The 17018-nt window shown below is 42.8% G+C and overlaps 1 protein-coding gene across 1 annotated transcript in view; it reads left to right on the forward strand.

Annotated features, from left to right (window-relative positions):
- The first annotated feature begins 1303 nt into the window (after positions 1-1303).
- Positions 1304-17018, forward strand: part of TRPM7 (transient receptor potential cation channel subfamily M member 7) — a 51624-nt gene continuing 35909 nt past the window's right edge. Inside the window, exon 1 of the mRNA XM_058033137.1 lies at positions 1304-1559. Within this exon, the coding sequence (XP_057889120.1) occupies positions 1557-1559 (3 nt within the window). The 5' untranslated portion in view covers positions 1304-1556. The remainder of the gene's footprint in view (positions 1560-17018) is intronic.

The following is a 17018-nucleotide window of genomic DNA, read 5'->3' on the forward strand; positions in this document are numbered from 1 at the left end:
TGCTTTGTTTCTTGTTAGCTACAGTTGTGTTAAAAAAAAAAAAAAAAAAAAAAGGCAAGGAAAAAAAAAGGCTAAAGTGGCTGCTGCAAATTAATGCTGGGTTTGATTTCTGATCGTGCCTGTCTGATCATTGGAGTGAACTCTGTTACCTTGTGATGCACAAGCCCAGGGTCCAGGTGAGAGCACACGTTAGCTCAGCCCAACATTAATGCTGGCATTCTGCAGCAAGGGGAGAGAGATAACTCACAACAGCTGACAAATGATCAAACCTGATATGAAAAACCAAAGGTTTTAAATTACTTTGAATGTTTGGATTGAGTTTATATATAATTACTGCTCTTGTATGGTCATGGTATTTCAGAAAGAGATGAGAGATTTTTCCAGGATCTCTTGAATTTTTTTAATTTAAGGGACACAAATAATTTAAGCCAAACCACCCAATCTCTCATTCTTCCCTTACAAATGCTATTTGCTCTAGCACAGAGGTTGTTGCAAAAGCTGTATAATGACATATATAGCAGAAATTATTGTATGAAGCTTTTCATTTGTGGAACGGATTCTCCTAGTTTGCAGATTGCACACAGAGACAAAGAAGACAAGGTTCCTCCCCTGGCCACTTCCTAATCTAAACGGGAAAGTGAGTTGACTGAAGTGGAAGAAAAGCATCCTCCTTTTCCTTCCCAAGCGGAATTCCCTCCAGTTTGGCTCAGGCCTGTTAGAAGATGCCTCCGACGCGGAGCTAATGGCGGCAGTGCCATGTGCGAGCAGGGCTGGCAAGAAAAGCGTGAACTAATGTGAGCTGAGGCTGCTCGCTGCCCTGCGGCTCTGACAGGAGCAAGGCCGGGTCCCCTCAGGGGGCAGAGCCCACGGGATGGAGCCGGGCCGAGGTGTGCGGTGCTGCGGGCTCCGTCCCCTCGGGAACACGCACGGCAGCCCCACGCGAGCGGAGCCGCTGCCTTTGCGGGGCTCCTCTGCGAGCCGCGCCTCCCCAGCCAGCCGGGTTTCTCTCTCGGAAGCTCCATTTTTAACATCTCCGCCTTCACCTCACCGGCAGCACAGGGCAGCACGGCCGCCTGCCCGCCCGCAGCCGCTGACGCCTTCTCCAGGTCTCTCGGGACCCCGCTCGGGGCTCACCGGGGCTATGGAACGGCCGAGCGCCCCCTCACACCCTCGGCGAGGGGACCCGGGCGGGCAGCACCGCCCCGCCAGCCCCCTCCTCCCGCCGGGGGCGGTGCGCGCTGACGCGGCAGCGCCGCGGCTCCTCCGCCGGCCGAGTCGCACAATTATGAGAAAGAGGCGCCGGGCCGAGACCGCCGCCAGCCCTGAGTCCCGGTGCGGAGCCGAACCAGCGCCGTCCTCCGCGTCCCGCGCCTCCCTTCGTCCCCGGAGCGTCGTCCTCGCCCGGCCGCTCCCCACCCAGCCCTCCGCTGCCGCCGAGCCCAGCCCCGATAGATGGAGACAGGCCCCGCCACCGCCGACGCCGAACCACGAGCAGGAGCTGCCCGGCGGGAGGAGAACCAGAGTCGGCGCCGAGACCCAGCCCGGCCCTGAGGAGAATGGTGAGAGCCGCGGGCTGCGGGGGTGCTGGGGCGGCGGGGCCGGGCGCGCCCGGCGGGGAGGGGGCAGGGACGGGGCCGCCGGATCAGACCTGTCCCAGCCGGCTGCTGCGGGTCTCGGCCGCCTCCCGCCGCCGCCGCGCTGCCCGGGCCGAGGGGACGCTCGGGCTCCGCGCTGCCGCCCCCGCTGCTCTCCCGCCCGCGGGCCCGGAGCTGCCGGCCGAGAATGCCCCGCGCCGCCGGGCGAGGCTCCCGCCGCCGTCCGCGCCGTGCCCGGGGCAGCCGCCGCTCCCGCGCACCCTCCGCGCCCCGAGCGGAGGCACCGCAGCGCTTAGAACCGAGAGCTCCCCGTTAGTGCTGCCTCTGTTCGCCGTGGTGGTCTGGTCTGAAACCGGAATTCGCACGGTGTATTCTCTGGGCTGCAGCAGTCCTTCCCTTCTCATCCTTACACCTATTTCATTTTTGCAGTTACAACGTGTTATGCATAAGGGAGCACATATATCCTTAGAGATGTATGAGTGTCTGCAAAGAAAACAATTTAAAATCCAGCTCTATATTCTGGCTGTTAAACGGTTGTTTGTCCCTATAAGTTTGTTCCGTAATATTTAAAAAATTTAGGGTGGTTTATCGCATCAAGTGGTTTCAAGTAATTTTGAAAATATAAGCGACAAGTCTAAATATATGGATTTCTACAGTCTGCTTGAACTTCTAGTAAGATGCTGTTTCATTTTAAATAAAAGATGTTTTATTTCACGGCATTTTCTTAAAAACCATGGGGATTCGTGCCCATGAATTTTCCATTTCTGAGTGTATCTGTGAGCTGTGTGGAAATGTGGGTTGTGTTCTTCTAGAAACTGCAAATCCAGCACTCTTCTAGGAAGAAGCTGCAAATGCAACCTTCCATTCTGACTTAAGAGTGCTTGGCATCTGCCACTAGCGTGGTACTTGCTCTTCTCCCTGAAGTGGTTTGGTATTGGGTTAGTTTTGAGGAGTAGAGGATTAGGGTTATTTTATTTCATTTTTTAAAATTAAGCTCTGGTGGGTGGTTTTTTTTTGGTGCTGACATAGCCTAGAAATGTACAGATTGATTTAAACCATCATGGTTCTGTAAATTTGAGGCTCAGCAGCCTTTCTGGCAATGTAGTGTGTTTGCAGGGTTTAATATTTGCTGTGTGTTTACCAAATGTTTTGAAACCTCTGTTCAACAGGTGTTTTGGTTGAGATGAATATAGGACATTTTATGCAAGCTCATTTTGCTAAAAATTTCCCTGCTGCTCCATGACTATTTAGCAACTTTGAATAATTGCTGGACGGTGTCCAACATTAAATCAGGAATTATTCTAAGGAATGAGTCGTTCAATGTGGCAATTCCGGCTGTTCAGTCTTAAAAAAATGTGTCTGTGTGGGTGAGATAAATGTCTGCTAGATCATCCTTCATACCTTCTGGTAGGAGGCCATTCTTGACTTTGCTATTTCAAGGCAGGAGGGGGGAATCTTTGTGCATGTGGAGCTCTTCAGGCTGAGTTTGGACTGTTTGTACCTTGGTTTCCTGATGTTGTACTTTGATACTTTTTTGCTTGCTTGAGCTCAGCAGTGGAAGGGTAATGTTCACTTGTCATACAAAGGCACCTTGAAACATCACCTTGCATTTGACAGTTATCTCACACTATCTGTATCAGATCATCTATCTCCCCACGTGGATTGTCTTGGAGAGAGTTGCTCCATTGTGTTTTAAACTTTCATTTATTTTCTTGTCCCTTGAGGCTCTGCCTAACTAGTCGTGCTGCATTACCATTTTCTCTTACCACATCAGCCCAGCTTTCTCTGCTCTGCTGGTGATAGACTGCAGCATCTAAAGCCCTCTCTTTTTCTCATCCTTATCTTCACCACTTGCTGTGCTTCCCTTTCCTGGAAACTTGGGACCAACACCCAAATTTTTCACGCCTCTCTTTCATGGCTCATTCATGAGGTGCATTTCTGTTAACCATTCAATCCTTGTGGACAGTCATGACAGATGAACTTTTCTAAATAGAAAACTATTGTTTTGAACTTCAGTAACTGACTCTGGCACAATAGAGTTTGGCTCTACTGGTTTGCTCTTTGACACCAGAAATGTTGCAAATAAATCTCTAAGAGGACTTGTCAAAAATTGTGTGTGAAGAGAGATGCTTGATAGAATTTTGCAGTCTTGAAAGGCTTCACAGTGGATTTCTATATTGTAAGGCTTTGAAATTCCAAAACAATATGAAATTATACTTCTCATGCCAAAATATTTAACCTGAAAAACGTCTTTGTCTTTTTTTTTTTAGCTGATATTTATTTCTTATGGAATTTCAAGTTTCTTTCAGCAACGTCTACGTTGGCTGTGATATTTACATGCCCTGTTTATTTCATGAAACTGTGATATTTACATGCCCTGTTTATTTCCTGAAACAAGCAGGAAATTTCCCTCACCTTTTTAAGGGCAGAGTGATAGTAAAATCAGTGTGTGTGTTTTTCAGAATTGAGATTTTGGTTTTGGGGTGATGTTCATTGTGTCTGTGAGTAATTCCGTCTTGGTGCATTTTACCTTCAGTGGTTGAAATTTCAGCAGCTGACTTTTCATCAGATAAATTACTGATTAATGTCATTCTCTGTGTGTATTTGGATAAGATACTTGCATAATTATTAAAGCTATGTCACTTTTTACCTCTGATACTGCCAAATGGCTGTGGCCCCTGACCAGTGAGTCTGTGCTTCATTGGTTCTACAAAAAATACTCCACTTGACCTGTGGTAAACTTGAACTTTTGTTGCACGCTTTCTTTGTATTCTCTGGCCTGAAGCTCTCTTTCCTCTATTGTAATCTCTGCAGTCTTGTTATTGTCTTTTTTTTAAATTTAATCCCTTTGCTTTCCTCACATAATGAGAACATAGAGGTGCTGGTGTCATGTATCGTGATACAGCCAGTACTGAAAGTGGTCTGTCTAATCTTTGCTTTCTGTTATTTTTATTATGGGAAGCTTGGCTTTTCTTGTGCTTAAATTGTAGGTGTTTTTGTGTTTTAAGTAACAGAAAACTAATCTAACAAAAGAACAGAAAAAGTAAACTCCCAAAACCTTAGTGTTGGCCAGCTTTGCTCCCCATCCTGGCTCAGCACAGGATTAGCTGGGCATCCCTGCTGCTGTGCAGGGGGGCAGGGAGGATGGGCAGGAGGGCAGGCAGGATGTGCAGGTGGTTATTTGAGTTTTTGGTAGCAGCCAGTCATTAAGCAGCTGAGCAGCTGCACCTTAACTGGGTGGGACCACAGCCCTGAGCAGCAGTGGGGCGCCAGGAGCAGTCTCCATCACAGCTGTTCCACTGATGGAAGGAATGCTGGCTTTCTTGAGGAGTCGTGAGTTTCCTTCATCCTTTACACCTATATTTTGCTTAGCATGTAGAATGTGAGCCACTTTCTTTAACTGAGCCACTTGCTTTAACTGCCAGGTGTGCTGGACCCACAGAACAACCTGAGTTGGATTTTTTTCCCCAGCTATTATAATTTATGCACAGAAGAAGGGACCACACAGGTTGTGTAATTGCTGCTAGGTGAGCAGAGGACAGTTCTTACTCCTGTGTTCTTTCCAAGAAGGAAAGGCCAGTGCACTTCTGATGGGATTATGAAATATAAAAATACAAGAGAGAAGCTGTATACGACTTCTTTTTCCTTCCCAAAATTGGGTGAAAACTGTCCTGAACATATGGGGAATACAGGGAGTAAAATAACTGTATTGCTAATAGTGGTGCTGGTAGTTCTGAAAACTGCTTTGTGAAAGGGCAGAATATTTAACTGTGGCAGGTGGTTTGACAGCATATGGTATAAGGATGTTGCAGGATTAGTCTGTAAGATAGATGTGGTTAATTGCCAAGGAGAACTTTGGGTATGGTACCAAATCAACAGCACATTCAAGCTTGGTTTATAAGTTGTGCAGTTTTTGCCCCTTAACTAAACCAAAGTTCAAATTCTACTGAAATTGTAGGCTTGGATTGAATCATAATTATGGGGATTTCTGTGTTTCTTAAAAAAAATCCTAAGAGTTGCATCACAGTTTATTTAATCTTTATATTATTAAGAGCAGTATAAGTTTTTTTCCCTGAAGATTTGTACGAACTCATTCTAGCTTGAGCATTTTGTTGTCATGATTTCTGTAATGTTTGAACACTGTGTGTATTGCAAATGTGCAATTGCTGAGTTAATGTATGTCAAGCCATCTTTGTTTCATTTGTTCTCAGCTCAAAGAGGATGGAGTAAGATTTGTGTGATGGCATATCTGTTGATTTTCTATAGCTGGAAAATCAGAATTGTAGAGGCTGATTCAGTAATCAAGTTAGTACTCTGCTGCATGTATTTGGACAACTGATGTTTTTGGGTCATCTAACTTCAGAAACAGCTATGGTAAACCCTCTGTGAAGCTTTAATGGGACTTCATCTGCAGCCTGTCTGTGGAGAGCCCTAATTTTCATCAAATACAGTCCAACACCAAGTGCTTATTTTGTTTAAATGCAAATCATGTGTTTTGCAAGGAGCATGCACCAGGCCAATACACAGGTTCAGTGAGTGTAGTTGTGTGTTTATAGTTTTTGAAAACTATGCACCTGTATGTGAGTCTTACCAATGTGTACACTTACTGATAGGAATTTACTAGCAATTTACCAGCTCCTCTTTGATTTGGTGGGCATTGCACCTCCTTTTCAAGATCTGTAACAGCCTGGTCTAGTTTTTTTTCTTTGTCATGATTCCCAGTGCTATTGGATTCTGCCTTTAATTGTTTACTGCTAAACTGAGCAGATGTAAAAAAAAAAAAAAAGGAAAGGAGTTGTAGTTTTGAGAATTGGCATATAGCGATTAAGTTCTGGTTTGCTGATTTTAATTTTTTGGTTTGATTTTTTACTGACAACCTTTTGGGTGATTAATGAAGTATATTTTTGCTATTTTACACTAAATCATTCTTGCTTGAGAATATTTTCTCAGTTACAACTGTAAATGAGTTTAATCTAGGTGTTCAGCATTTCACCATAACTCTGTAATCCTCAAAGCCTGGGAAAGTGTCTGTTACAGCTCAGTCAGTGGTAGCACAATGGTTTTTGTAATTGAATCCCAGCTTTTGTGCCCTGCTTTGTTCCCACTTACCTCTACTCATTTTCTTTACCTTATCTACTTGATTCTTGTCACCTCTGCTCAGAATTTTCACTTCGTAGTCCCTGTCCCCTGGCTTATGCTGGGTTGAATTTTGCAGGCTATCCCTGGCTGATGATTCTTACCCAAATGTCTGCTATTTTTTTTCTGTAATGCTGCAGTTTTTGTGAGATGTGGACTTGAAAAATTTGGCTGTAAAAGTTTAAGTTTAATAGACAAATCTACATTTATGCCTTCTGCAAATGGATTTCCAGATGCTTTGTTAGGAAAACTTAATTACACAAGCACTTGTGCTTAAAAATTTCTAGAGTTGGGCTGTCCTAGAGCTAGTGTTATTTAGCAGCCCAGTCCTTCCCACTCTTACTCATTTTATTGGCAATATCTTTTCTGACTGACCTGGAGTGCTTGAGATGTGTTGCAGGGTAATTACCTCAGGGTAAGGGTTGCTGTTCAGGCCCTTTGCTAGCTGTTCCCATATGTGCCAAAGCTCTTCTTAAAGGTGTGTTGTAATCCAGTCAAAACTCCTATAAAACCTGGCTGTGTCCCTTTCACCTGTCCCTTTGTGCTTCCTTGTGCTCAGTCACTGGGGATCTGAATTGAATAAACTTCCCATCACCTCCTTTTTTTTTTTTTTTTTTTTTTTTTTTTTTTTTTTTTTTTTTTTTTGTGTGGATTATTTTGTTGGTCATTTCCCTGAACCAGCTTCCATGTGACTGCACAAATGCTGCTGCTGGTATGAGATAGGTTGGGATCATGTGCAGAGGCTTAGGAAAATGGGATTGTGGCACCCCAGGCTTGACAGGAGCTGTGAGGCTGGATTGAAGCTTGCTCCCAGGTGCCTGGGATTTGGTTTGTGCCGTTGCATTAGGGAGTGTTCAGTTCCTCTGTGCATCACCCACGGCACATGGATGTTTTCTGGGTCTCTGTCTTGTGCACAGGCATGGATGGAGCTGCACCAACTTCTATGGCCTCTTCAAAGTATAAACCAAATTGTTTTTTAGCCTTGTGTAATTGTACTGTGAGCACTTGGTGGCTATTCTTGAGTACTCCTGTATCTAAATCATTGTTCACAGAGGATGTTTTTCTTGACCTGCTTTTCTGAAAGTGTGCTAGCAGATTCAGGATCACTTGTTTTTACCAGATGTGCTGTGCCCCAGTCTGTCTCTGGACTGAGCTGCACCAAGATGAGTTTGATCCCTCCCATCAGGTTTTTTCTGTTGGGAAATGATTTACTGCTGGTAACTTGTCTCGTGTAACAGAATATTGCTGGATTTTTTTCCAGTGTTCTTAGCATGCAGCACATTTGCTTTTTAGTGCTGTTCCCATTCTTGTTTGATTTTCTCAGGAAGCTGAACCTGTTTCTTTGAGTTAGGAGAAACCAAAGCTGCATTCTACTAATGTATGTGCCAGGGCTCAGCACAGCAGCCATGTGGACAGGTTCAAAGGCAGTCGTGGTGCTGTAAACATTATTAAAATTGCATGTAGATTGGCTTTGTGTTGTGAGTGTAATGCAGTATTCTAGATTGTGGCTAGAGCCACTCTGAAAAAGCTGTTTCCTTTCAAAGCCTGTCCCTGGTGCTGCTGCAGGTCATGCAAGTCTTTAGGCATAACTTCAGTCACCTGGATAGGTTAAATTATGCATGTGCTTAAGTGACACATGATTAGAGCCTAAAAATACCAGTTGTGTAATTACAGAACTGTTAATCAACTTTCTCTTCAATTATAAAAATCAGTTAATCTACACGAGTAGGTGCAGTTAATGATGTTTTAAATGTCAAACTCTTACCAGTTTCTCCTGTGTTCCCTGGCTGCATTATTGTCTGTAGTTTGCAGAATCCTGTTAAACAGAAAGTTTTAACTTCAGCTGTAGTTTATGAAGGAGATTAGAAGAGTGTATATGGCTGAAGGTGATCTTCTGGATGAAGAGTTTGGGAGAGATTCATCTTGAAGGAGCTCCTGCTTGTGCTAGTAACCTTGCACTAGGGAAAGAGCAATAAATGACTGATACCTTAGCTGACAAGTGTCCCAGAGAGCTGTCCAGGAGCGTGGCAGTGTCTGGTGAGGAATGGCTCTGGCTGCAGAGCTGGAGGAGGCTCAGTCCCCCTGATTTCACAGGCTCCTCTTTGCTGACCCCGTTAATGCTGCAGGTGTTCCTGGCTTTGCCCTGGGGACAGCCCTGTGAGCCCTCACCTGCCCTCAGCCAGGGCCACTAAGCACAGATGTGGAGGTTGGGATGGACTTTTACCTCTTAAACTGGCATCAACTGGCTTTGCAGCCAGAGGCACTGAAAAACAGAAATAGCCACTTGAATAACCTTCGCCCTTCTCATTTGTGCAACTTCAGAAATGCTCTTGATGAGGATTTATGCCTATGCCTCATTAAGCAATTGATCTGTCTTAGTCTTGGTTTCTTTTATAAAGGTCTTATGCAGAAAAATGATTGTTTAATTTTCAGCTGTAGAAAACCCACGGTTTGTGTGCATTGTTTTCTGTATAAATTTTACTGCTCCGTGTGCAGCTCCGTGACTCTTCACCATTAAATTCCCTGTAATTGTTTCAAATGCTTTAGTGAAACAAAGTGGCCTTTTATGTTGCTGATGTAGGGAAAGAGGGCAGAAACCTCTCATCACCCTTGTCCTGGTTTGGGCTGCCAGCTTGAGTTACAGGTGAACCTTCTGTGGTGCTGAGGGCTGCTAACAAACCAGTCATTGTGTGCATGTATCCTCTGCCTTGCCCCGTGTTCCCTGGCCCTCCAGAGGAATATTTGGTGCTGGTAACATCACAGCACTCTGCTGGACAGCACAATGCAGTCAGCTTCAGGCAGCTGTGCTTTCTTTCTGGTGCAGAAAATGTGCAAGAACAAAGCTATTCTGCCTTCAGATGAATCCTGTTCTAGGCTGTAGGAGGAGGTTTTCTGGTCACAGGCAATCTGCAGCATCCAGGTAGATGTGCAGAGAGGGGAGAATTATTCACAAGAGCTAATTAGGCAGTGAGTCCCCAGGCTGGCTCAGTGGAGACCAGGGGGGTTTCAGAGCAGCTCTTTTCTCTCTGCAAAGAGGATGTAGAAAAATTAGCACAGCTGAGATAAGGTTAGTAATTTTGACTATCCTCTTGAGTGTCATTACTGGGTTTTTGGGGGTTTTCTGACAAATATAAAGATCTTGCATGTAGGACAAGAAAAATCTTTAGTAATTAATGTATTAGAAGTTGAATGTTAATTATACCATGAATTAGAACAAATCTTCAATGCCAGATGAGAATGGTGTTCTTAAACACAGGGTATCTGCCCCTCCAGAATGTGACCTTAGGCAATATGTTCTTGCTTCATTGACACCTCTCTGAGAAATAAAGAAATACAGTCTTAACTTCCTTTCCTTCCTCAATATCAGGATGTGTGTGCATTAAAAAAATAAATCTTTTTGTGTGATAGATCTGTAGTCTCTCCCTGTGTGCCTAGAGCCTGTGTGCTTTTGGGGATTATTTTGATGTACTTTGGCAATGTGCTTAGATCAGCTCAGCTCCTCTGCCAACCCAGTGTCTTTCTGCTACCAAAGGGGATGTCCTACTTCCCTTCTCCCCACCCTGATCATGGCTATGTGATTCTGTCTTGTGCTTTAGTTTTCTGTCCAGTTCACATCTGAATCTGTTCATTCTGACATTAAAGCTACCTATTTTTTTTCCCCTGAGGGTAGTTTGCTGGTTTGGGGAGCTCAATCAGTTTTCCAGAGGGAGAGTGCACAACTGCAGGTGGGGGAGAATGGGTGGGAGGGCAGAGCAGGAATTTCCTCAGCTTGTCTTCTCTGACTGCACCCTCACTTTATCATTTGAAGAATTGCATCTGTGAAAGCCAATATTTCTCCTGTGTTTCTTGGCTTTGCCAGGACCTCCACCTCCCTGCTGGTGTCTTTTGTTTCTCTAGAATGATTGTCTTCACTCTTCTCCCAGCAGGCCAGGGAGGAGCCTGTCCCAGGTATTAGTCCAGAACAGCTTGGACAGGCCTTTGTGCCACATACCACACAGCATTAGTGAGTTTTACTGGCTTTTAGTATGCTGGAAGAAATTGCCATAAATAGAAAACATTTTCCATGTGAAGTCGTGTTGTGGTCTGTCAATATTATTTAATTAGTTGTTTCCCCTGTGCTGGGAAAAGAGACAGAAAATCAAAAAAACCCAACAAACCAAGCAAACAAAAAAAAAAGAGGGTACTTTATTTCTAAAAATAATATATTTAGTTTCTGAGTAATTATTTAGAATTGTGGTATTTAACATAGAAGAGCCTCTGAAAGCATCAGAAGCTCAAACAACTCTCAAAAACAGGGTGGAATTTTTTAAAAGTGCCTAAATACACATTGTATTATTTCAAACAGTAATTAGCTGCTTTCACATTTCTCTATAACAAACCCAGTTAAGTTTCTTCTTTGCGCTTTTCTAGCGTAGAAAACAGAAACCACTTGAATAGTTTCAGTGGGGAGCTTTATCTGCTGACAAGTGTTTAGGTTCATGGGTGTCTCTCTCATGCTGTCAGGGTTCTTGTGCCCCGAGGTGGGGCTGCAGTCAGCACTGGGCAGCTGCAGGCTGAGAGAGGGGAGCTGCTGCTTTGTCTTGACAGGAGTGCAAGCGTAACTGAATCCAGCAGCTCTTTGTTATGAGCTGCATTTAAAAATGCTTAAGTCTTTGTAATTCAGCAGTAGGTGAGCTATAGCAAATTCTTGTTTTGGCTTGCTTTGATGCTGGCTCATCCTACTTTCTCCAGTTTATTCTAATTGTTCAAGAACTCTGATCACTTTAGAGCTGACCAAAACATTTGCTTCCCCTCCTGTGCCTAACAAATACTGTGCCTAACAAATATTGGTGTGCACGTGTGTACAGGCAGGGAGAATCCGAACTTCCAGACCTGTTTCAGCTGGCTCTTTGGTTTGCAGATGGGTCTCTTTCCTAGTTTCAATAGTTTTGATATTAACAATAAAGTTGTTTTCCCTGATGCTGTGTCTAAACATAGGTTCTGTGAAATTTCATAATCCTTAGCAGTGGTCTGCTTCCATCTCCTATATCATGTGCCCACTAGTATGTTCTGTTGCTCTTCCTTCTCACTCATGCTGTTCAGAGAAATATTATTGATCTGCCATAATTAATGTGAGCATAGGCTTCCTTTTATTTCTTTAATAGATGTTCAAAGAGTTGTGTGAGGCCAGCTATGTCAAAAATTCCTTAGTGATAACAAGTTTCCATTTCTCTAGTGAGTTAATAATAGCCTACTTAAGTCAGGAGGCACCAGAATCTTTGCTGTGATGATAGAGAAGTGTCTTTCTTTGTACGACATGAAAAATAAGTCAGATCTGTAAATTGAACAGCTAAGAAAGTGGTAGAGCAGGACAAACAGCATCCACCCTTCCAGTCTGCTTTTGTAGTTGTAATTTGCTTCAGCACATACTGAATTAATCAGATGTTCATGCACTTCATGAACTGGAAAGGGAGGACTTTGCTTAAATCTGCAGCTCAGATATGGCTGGAGTACATCCTTTGCACGAGGTGAGGGGTTTGCAGCCTCTAAAGCTGTCTAGGAACAGCGGCTGCCAGAGCTGAGGTTTCTCATCAGGGAACAAAGCAGAAGCAAATTGAGGGCAGGATTAATTATTTGGCTGGTCACAGGAGCCCTTTCCCACTGCTCTGTTCCCCGAGGTGGCCACCACTGCCTCCTTTCTTGCACCTGTGACTTGTGTTCCCTGTGTCAATGGGGAAGGCACTGGAGGAGGACAGCAACTGCATCCAGACTGTGTGAGTGGCTCTACTGCTGAAACCATGCCCCAAGCCCCATTCCCTGCAAAAATAAATCCAGAGTTTATAGGATTGTCTGTTCCTACACCCTCTGTGGCACGTGCAGGGTAAGCCCAGCACTTGCCAGAAATGTGAGGTTTGAGCCAAACGAGTGCTTTGATGTAGATCTGGGGTTCAGCAGCCGGCACAGAGTGTCCATCTGTCCCTGCAGAAAGGACCAGGGACAGGCACAGCCTTCAAACCCACAGAGATGTTTTGAGCGACTTAAAAAGACCTGGCATCGTTCTGTGTGTGTGGTGAGTAGGAATGCTGACTCTGCCTTCCTGCTGCTCCTATTTAAGAGAGTGTGTAGGCTTGCAATCTGCATCTGGTAGGGTCAGAATGATCACAGGCTGCAGCAAAATCTCTGGTGCTGTCAGAGGTGAGGAGCATGCAGGCTGTCAATTGTATCACTGGATGAGGAAGGGAAAGGAGGCTCGATGTTTGAAAATGCAAGAGATCTGAGGTTGGTTTATATGGGTCATTCAACATTATTAAAAGTGGATTTCAAGTGAGGAACCCTATCAGAAAGAAGCAGGGACTGTATGACAGGCTTGCAGACATTCCTATGTACTTTGCCATGATTTTTTTGTTTGACTTTTATTTTGTTTTGAACAAAGTGAATATTAAGAGAGAAAATGTTGGCTGAAAAGCTGTAGCTATATTTCTTGTAGTTACAGCCACACACTCTATCCTTTTCTTTCATCCATGGAGTTAAGTTTTAGGGAGTAAAGAATTATTTTCATCTCCTTTTTAAACTCACTAGCTTGTTGCTTCTAGGTCATAACTTCAGTATACACTTTGAAATATTTTATGGAATGCATCAAAATGTGATTGGTCTGTGAACTCAGAGGAAGTAATTTATAGATTCTTTAGCAGGAGTGAAATTTTTTAGCTTGGTATTTCATTAGCTGAGAAGACTGTGAATGTAAACTATTTAGAAATCAATTTACTTCAGCTCACAGCAATAGAACTGGTTTACCTTCTGTTGTATCTTCTTTTTCCTACCAAAATTCCAAGTTCTGTCAATGAAAGTTGTTGGAAAATAAAAATGAAAATGCATTTCTCTCCTTGCTTCCCCTTGGCTTTTCTGAGGGCATGTTCAGGAACAGTTTGCCATCTGCTGTGCTGCCACAGTCTCAGGGAGCCTCTGGTTTTGGCAAGTTTAATTACTGTAGCTGGTATAGTTGGGCACTTAACCCTGAAGGTGTTTATTGTTACATCAGCTGAGAAAAAGCCAGTGTGAAATTACACCAGTGGGTGATTGGCTTCTGAAATCAACTGCTGGTTCATCCCATAGTGACCTGAGCTATCTCATACTGTAGAATCGGTGGTGAAATATTTTCTAGGTGCATATTAATATTTATTTTATGCCTTGTGTGGATGGGGTATGCATTTTCAAATTTAATACTTTCTGAAAAAGAGGAGTAATTTTATGGCTGGTCTAACTGCAGAACAGCACAGACCTTAAACTATTAAGTAAATAAATTTATTATTTATTTTAAAATATGCATTTACTCTGAGCTTTCCACTGAAAGACCTGTATTGCAGTTAGAAGATAACTTTCCCAACAAGATGGGTAAAGTTGGTTGAGTTTGAATGTAGTAAAAATATACCAAAAATATTAGGTCTGTGGATTCTATTCTGTGCATCAGGGTTAAAAGGCACCAATTCATAGTGCTAAATGCTATTCATGAATTTAGGGTATTCTTAATTAAATGAATCTGCAGAAAAATATTATCCCTAAACAACTGAATTATCTGCTTTGTAATTGTACAGTGAAATAATTCTCTCAAAATCAGCCTGTTCTCCAAATAGCAGATTGGAATAATTTTCCTCAAGTTTGAGAGAGCTGTAAAAATCCCTTTTGACAAATCCTGATTACCCTTTGCATCCAGAACTGCACGTGGACTCAGGGAGTTCTGTGGTGGCTTCATTACATCAGAGAAGAACTTGATGAAACAATAGCTGCTCTGTTACAGACCTGGATTGCTGTGAAATCTGTTCAGAGCAAATCTCCTGAACTGTTTAATAAAAAATAGGATTGTTAAAGGTTTGTTTTCAGCACTGAGGGAGCCATTGAGAGGAAGATTCTTATCTTTGCTCTCTGGCTCACTTGAGATCTGCTTCCCATGTGCAGAATTGACAGAGGGCTTTCTCTGACTGCCCTCTTTCCTTGCTTGCTTCAACAGTTTTCATTTAACGTAAACCCAGTCTTTTTTTTTTTTTTTTTTTTTCTGTCAAACAATCTATTTTCAGGACTGTGGTGGTATTTTCACTAGAAAAGTTTTTCAATCCAGAAAATGGGAGCTGTTTGCTTTCTTAGGAGTCCATTGAAGCCTGGTGAGCTGTTCTGCTGAGAACAGGATCTTCAGCATAGCTGAGACCCCTTTTGTGCATGATGGGTCTGTCTGTCTGTCTGTCTGAGCTGAGCACATTCTGGGACAAGAGATGCCCTAATGCATGTGGGGAAAAAAGAAAAGAACCAACTTCTTGTAAATGAAGCTGGTTTTAGACTAATAAGTAATCCTGATGCAGCAGGTAAAATACCCTTGCAAAAATTTTCATTTGTAGTGGATTAAACAACAATTAAGATTGCAGCACAGTCCTTGTCATTAGGGTGACATTCTTCACAGGGATATATTAAAGCACTGCAGAAATATCTTCTGGCATTGGGATAATGTCTGAGCCTCTGTTTTTTGAGTACTGCACATATCCATACTTTCTATAGAAGTTAGTACAAAAAATTAAGGTTGACTGATACTGTAGATTCTGATTCAGGAACAAATTTTGTAGGTGCTCTGTGTGTGTTGTGCCTTGTCTGGACAGAAAGCACTGTTATTCTCTGTCAAAGTCTTTTAAATATAGTTCATAATACTAGCTGGCTAAATGCTTTGTTTTCTCCCCTCTCTTTTAAAAAAGAAAGCAAAAATTCTCAAACTAAAATTATAGAAGTATGTAACTTTAAATTGAAGGGAGAGCCAGTAAATTAAATGCCTGGGGTTTGACAGAGCCAAGAGTTTAAAACAAGTGGTAGCAAATATATGACATTAAAGTATCTAACTTTTTTTCCCTTCTGTCTGCTTACTTGCTTTGTTAGCTGAAGTTTTGAAGAGTTTCCTCAAGTGATAAATATTTCCTTGAGGAACTGAGATGTGGTCTGCTGGTATCTTTAATACAAAATTCTAAGTGTTTTCTTTGGTAGATAGAAGTAACTGTCTTTCAGCTAGCTCTGCCCCCCATACACATTGGCTTGGCTACTCAGCTCATCCTGGGGTGCACATTTTCAGTATAATTCAGTTAATTTGTCCTAAAAACAAGTCCAGGTGCATTACATGCAGTGTGGTTCTTACTGCCTTAAGGATTTGAAGCACTTATTAGAAATCATTTCAGTGAGCTATTCATGTAGAGGAGGCTCTGTAACATTATTAAAACATACTTGAAACTTTTCATTTGGTGCATTTTATTTATGGCTCCTCTTCCCACAAGAAGCTTTCTGAATTCTAAACTACTTGGTATGCATTAACCTAATTGAATATGGTATTTATCAGGGCTGTTTGGCTTTATTCAATGTATCTAGCATAAAAGCAATGAGATAGAGGTTTGTCTGGAATTTCTGCCTTTCAGCTATAGCTGCAGGAGCCCAGTGCCTGGCTGGGGCTGGTTGTCTGGGCAGGGATCACAGGTCAGTCCCATGGTGTAGCACGTGCTTGGATAATGGAGTGGGTTTCTCAGATAAGAGATCCTCTGTTAAGTCACGAAGGGTGCTGTGGTATGTATAGTTACATAAGGAGCAGTAACTTCAAGTTGGAACAATGTCAGTGGACAATTCCTTGAATAGACAAGATAAAGGACATTGTTAGTACAGTATGTCTCTTAGAAATGTTTTGAAATTTATCTGGTTGGCTATGAGTGACCTAGGCAGACAGGACTGCTCTGCAGCAGCGCTAGCACGACTGTTCCTGCTGCACATAGTTTCCATTGTGCCTTCTTGTTTTCAGGCTTGAAACTGAAAACTTTCCTGTATTTTCTTCTGTCCAGATGGAAAATAAACATTTTGCAAAATTTGAGGTAGTGGAGAAACATTATAGAGTCTATATTCGTTTTTAAATAAAGGATAAATGAAATTGGCGGATCTTTTCCTTGAGGAAGTATTGTGTGTATTGAACTGCCATATGGTGTAAGCAGAGATTTGAAAGATGAAATATGAGACTCTGTGGAAAGTGATATGATTTCTAAATTTGAAGCTCAGTCTATGCTATCAGTAACTAAAATCCCCTTTACCAGCCCTCCAAAAAGGTCATGGTTTAGCAAATTATTTATTAATTCAGGTCACTTTGCTGATTCACTGGGGAGCTTTATTGAAAAACTGTCAGAAGAACTGCTGGGCTGGTATGCACTGTGGCAGGCTGCAGGGCAATATAGTTGGGAAAAGTGAAATTTTAGTTTTGTAACAAATATTGTTACAATATTGTAACTTTTTATCTTACAACAG

The sequence above is a fragment of the Melospiza georgiana genome, chromosome 13 (genome assembly GCF_028018845.1).
Source record: "Melospiza georgiana isolate bMelGeo1 chromosome 13, bMelGeo1.pri, whole genome shotgun sequence".
Taxonomy (NCBI): domain Eukaryota; kingdom Metazoa; phylum Chordata; class Aves; order Passeriformes; family Passerellidae; genus Melospiza; species Melospiza georgiana.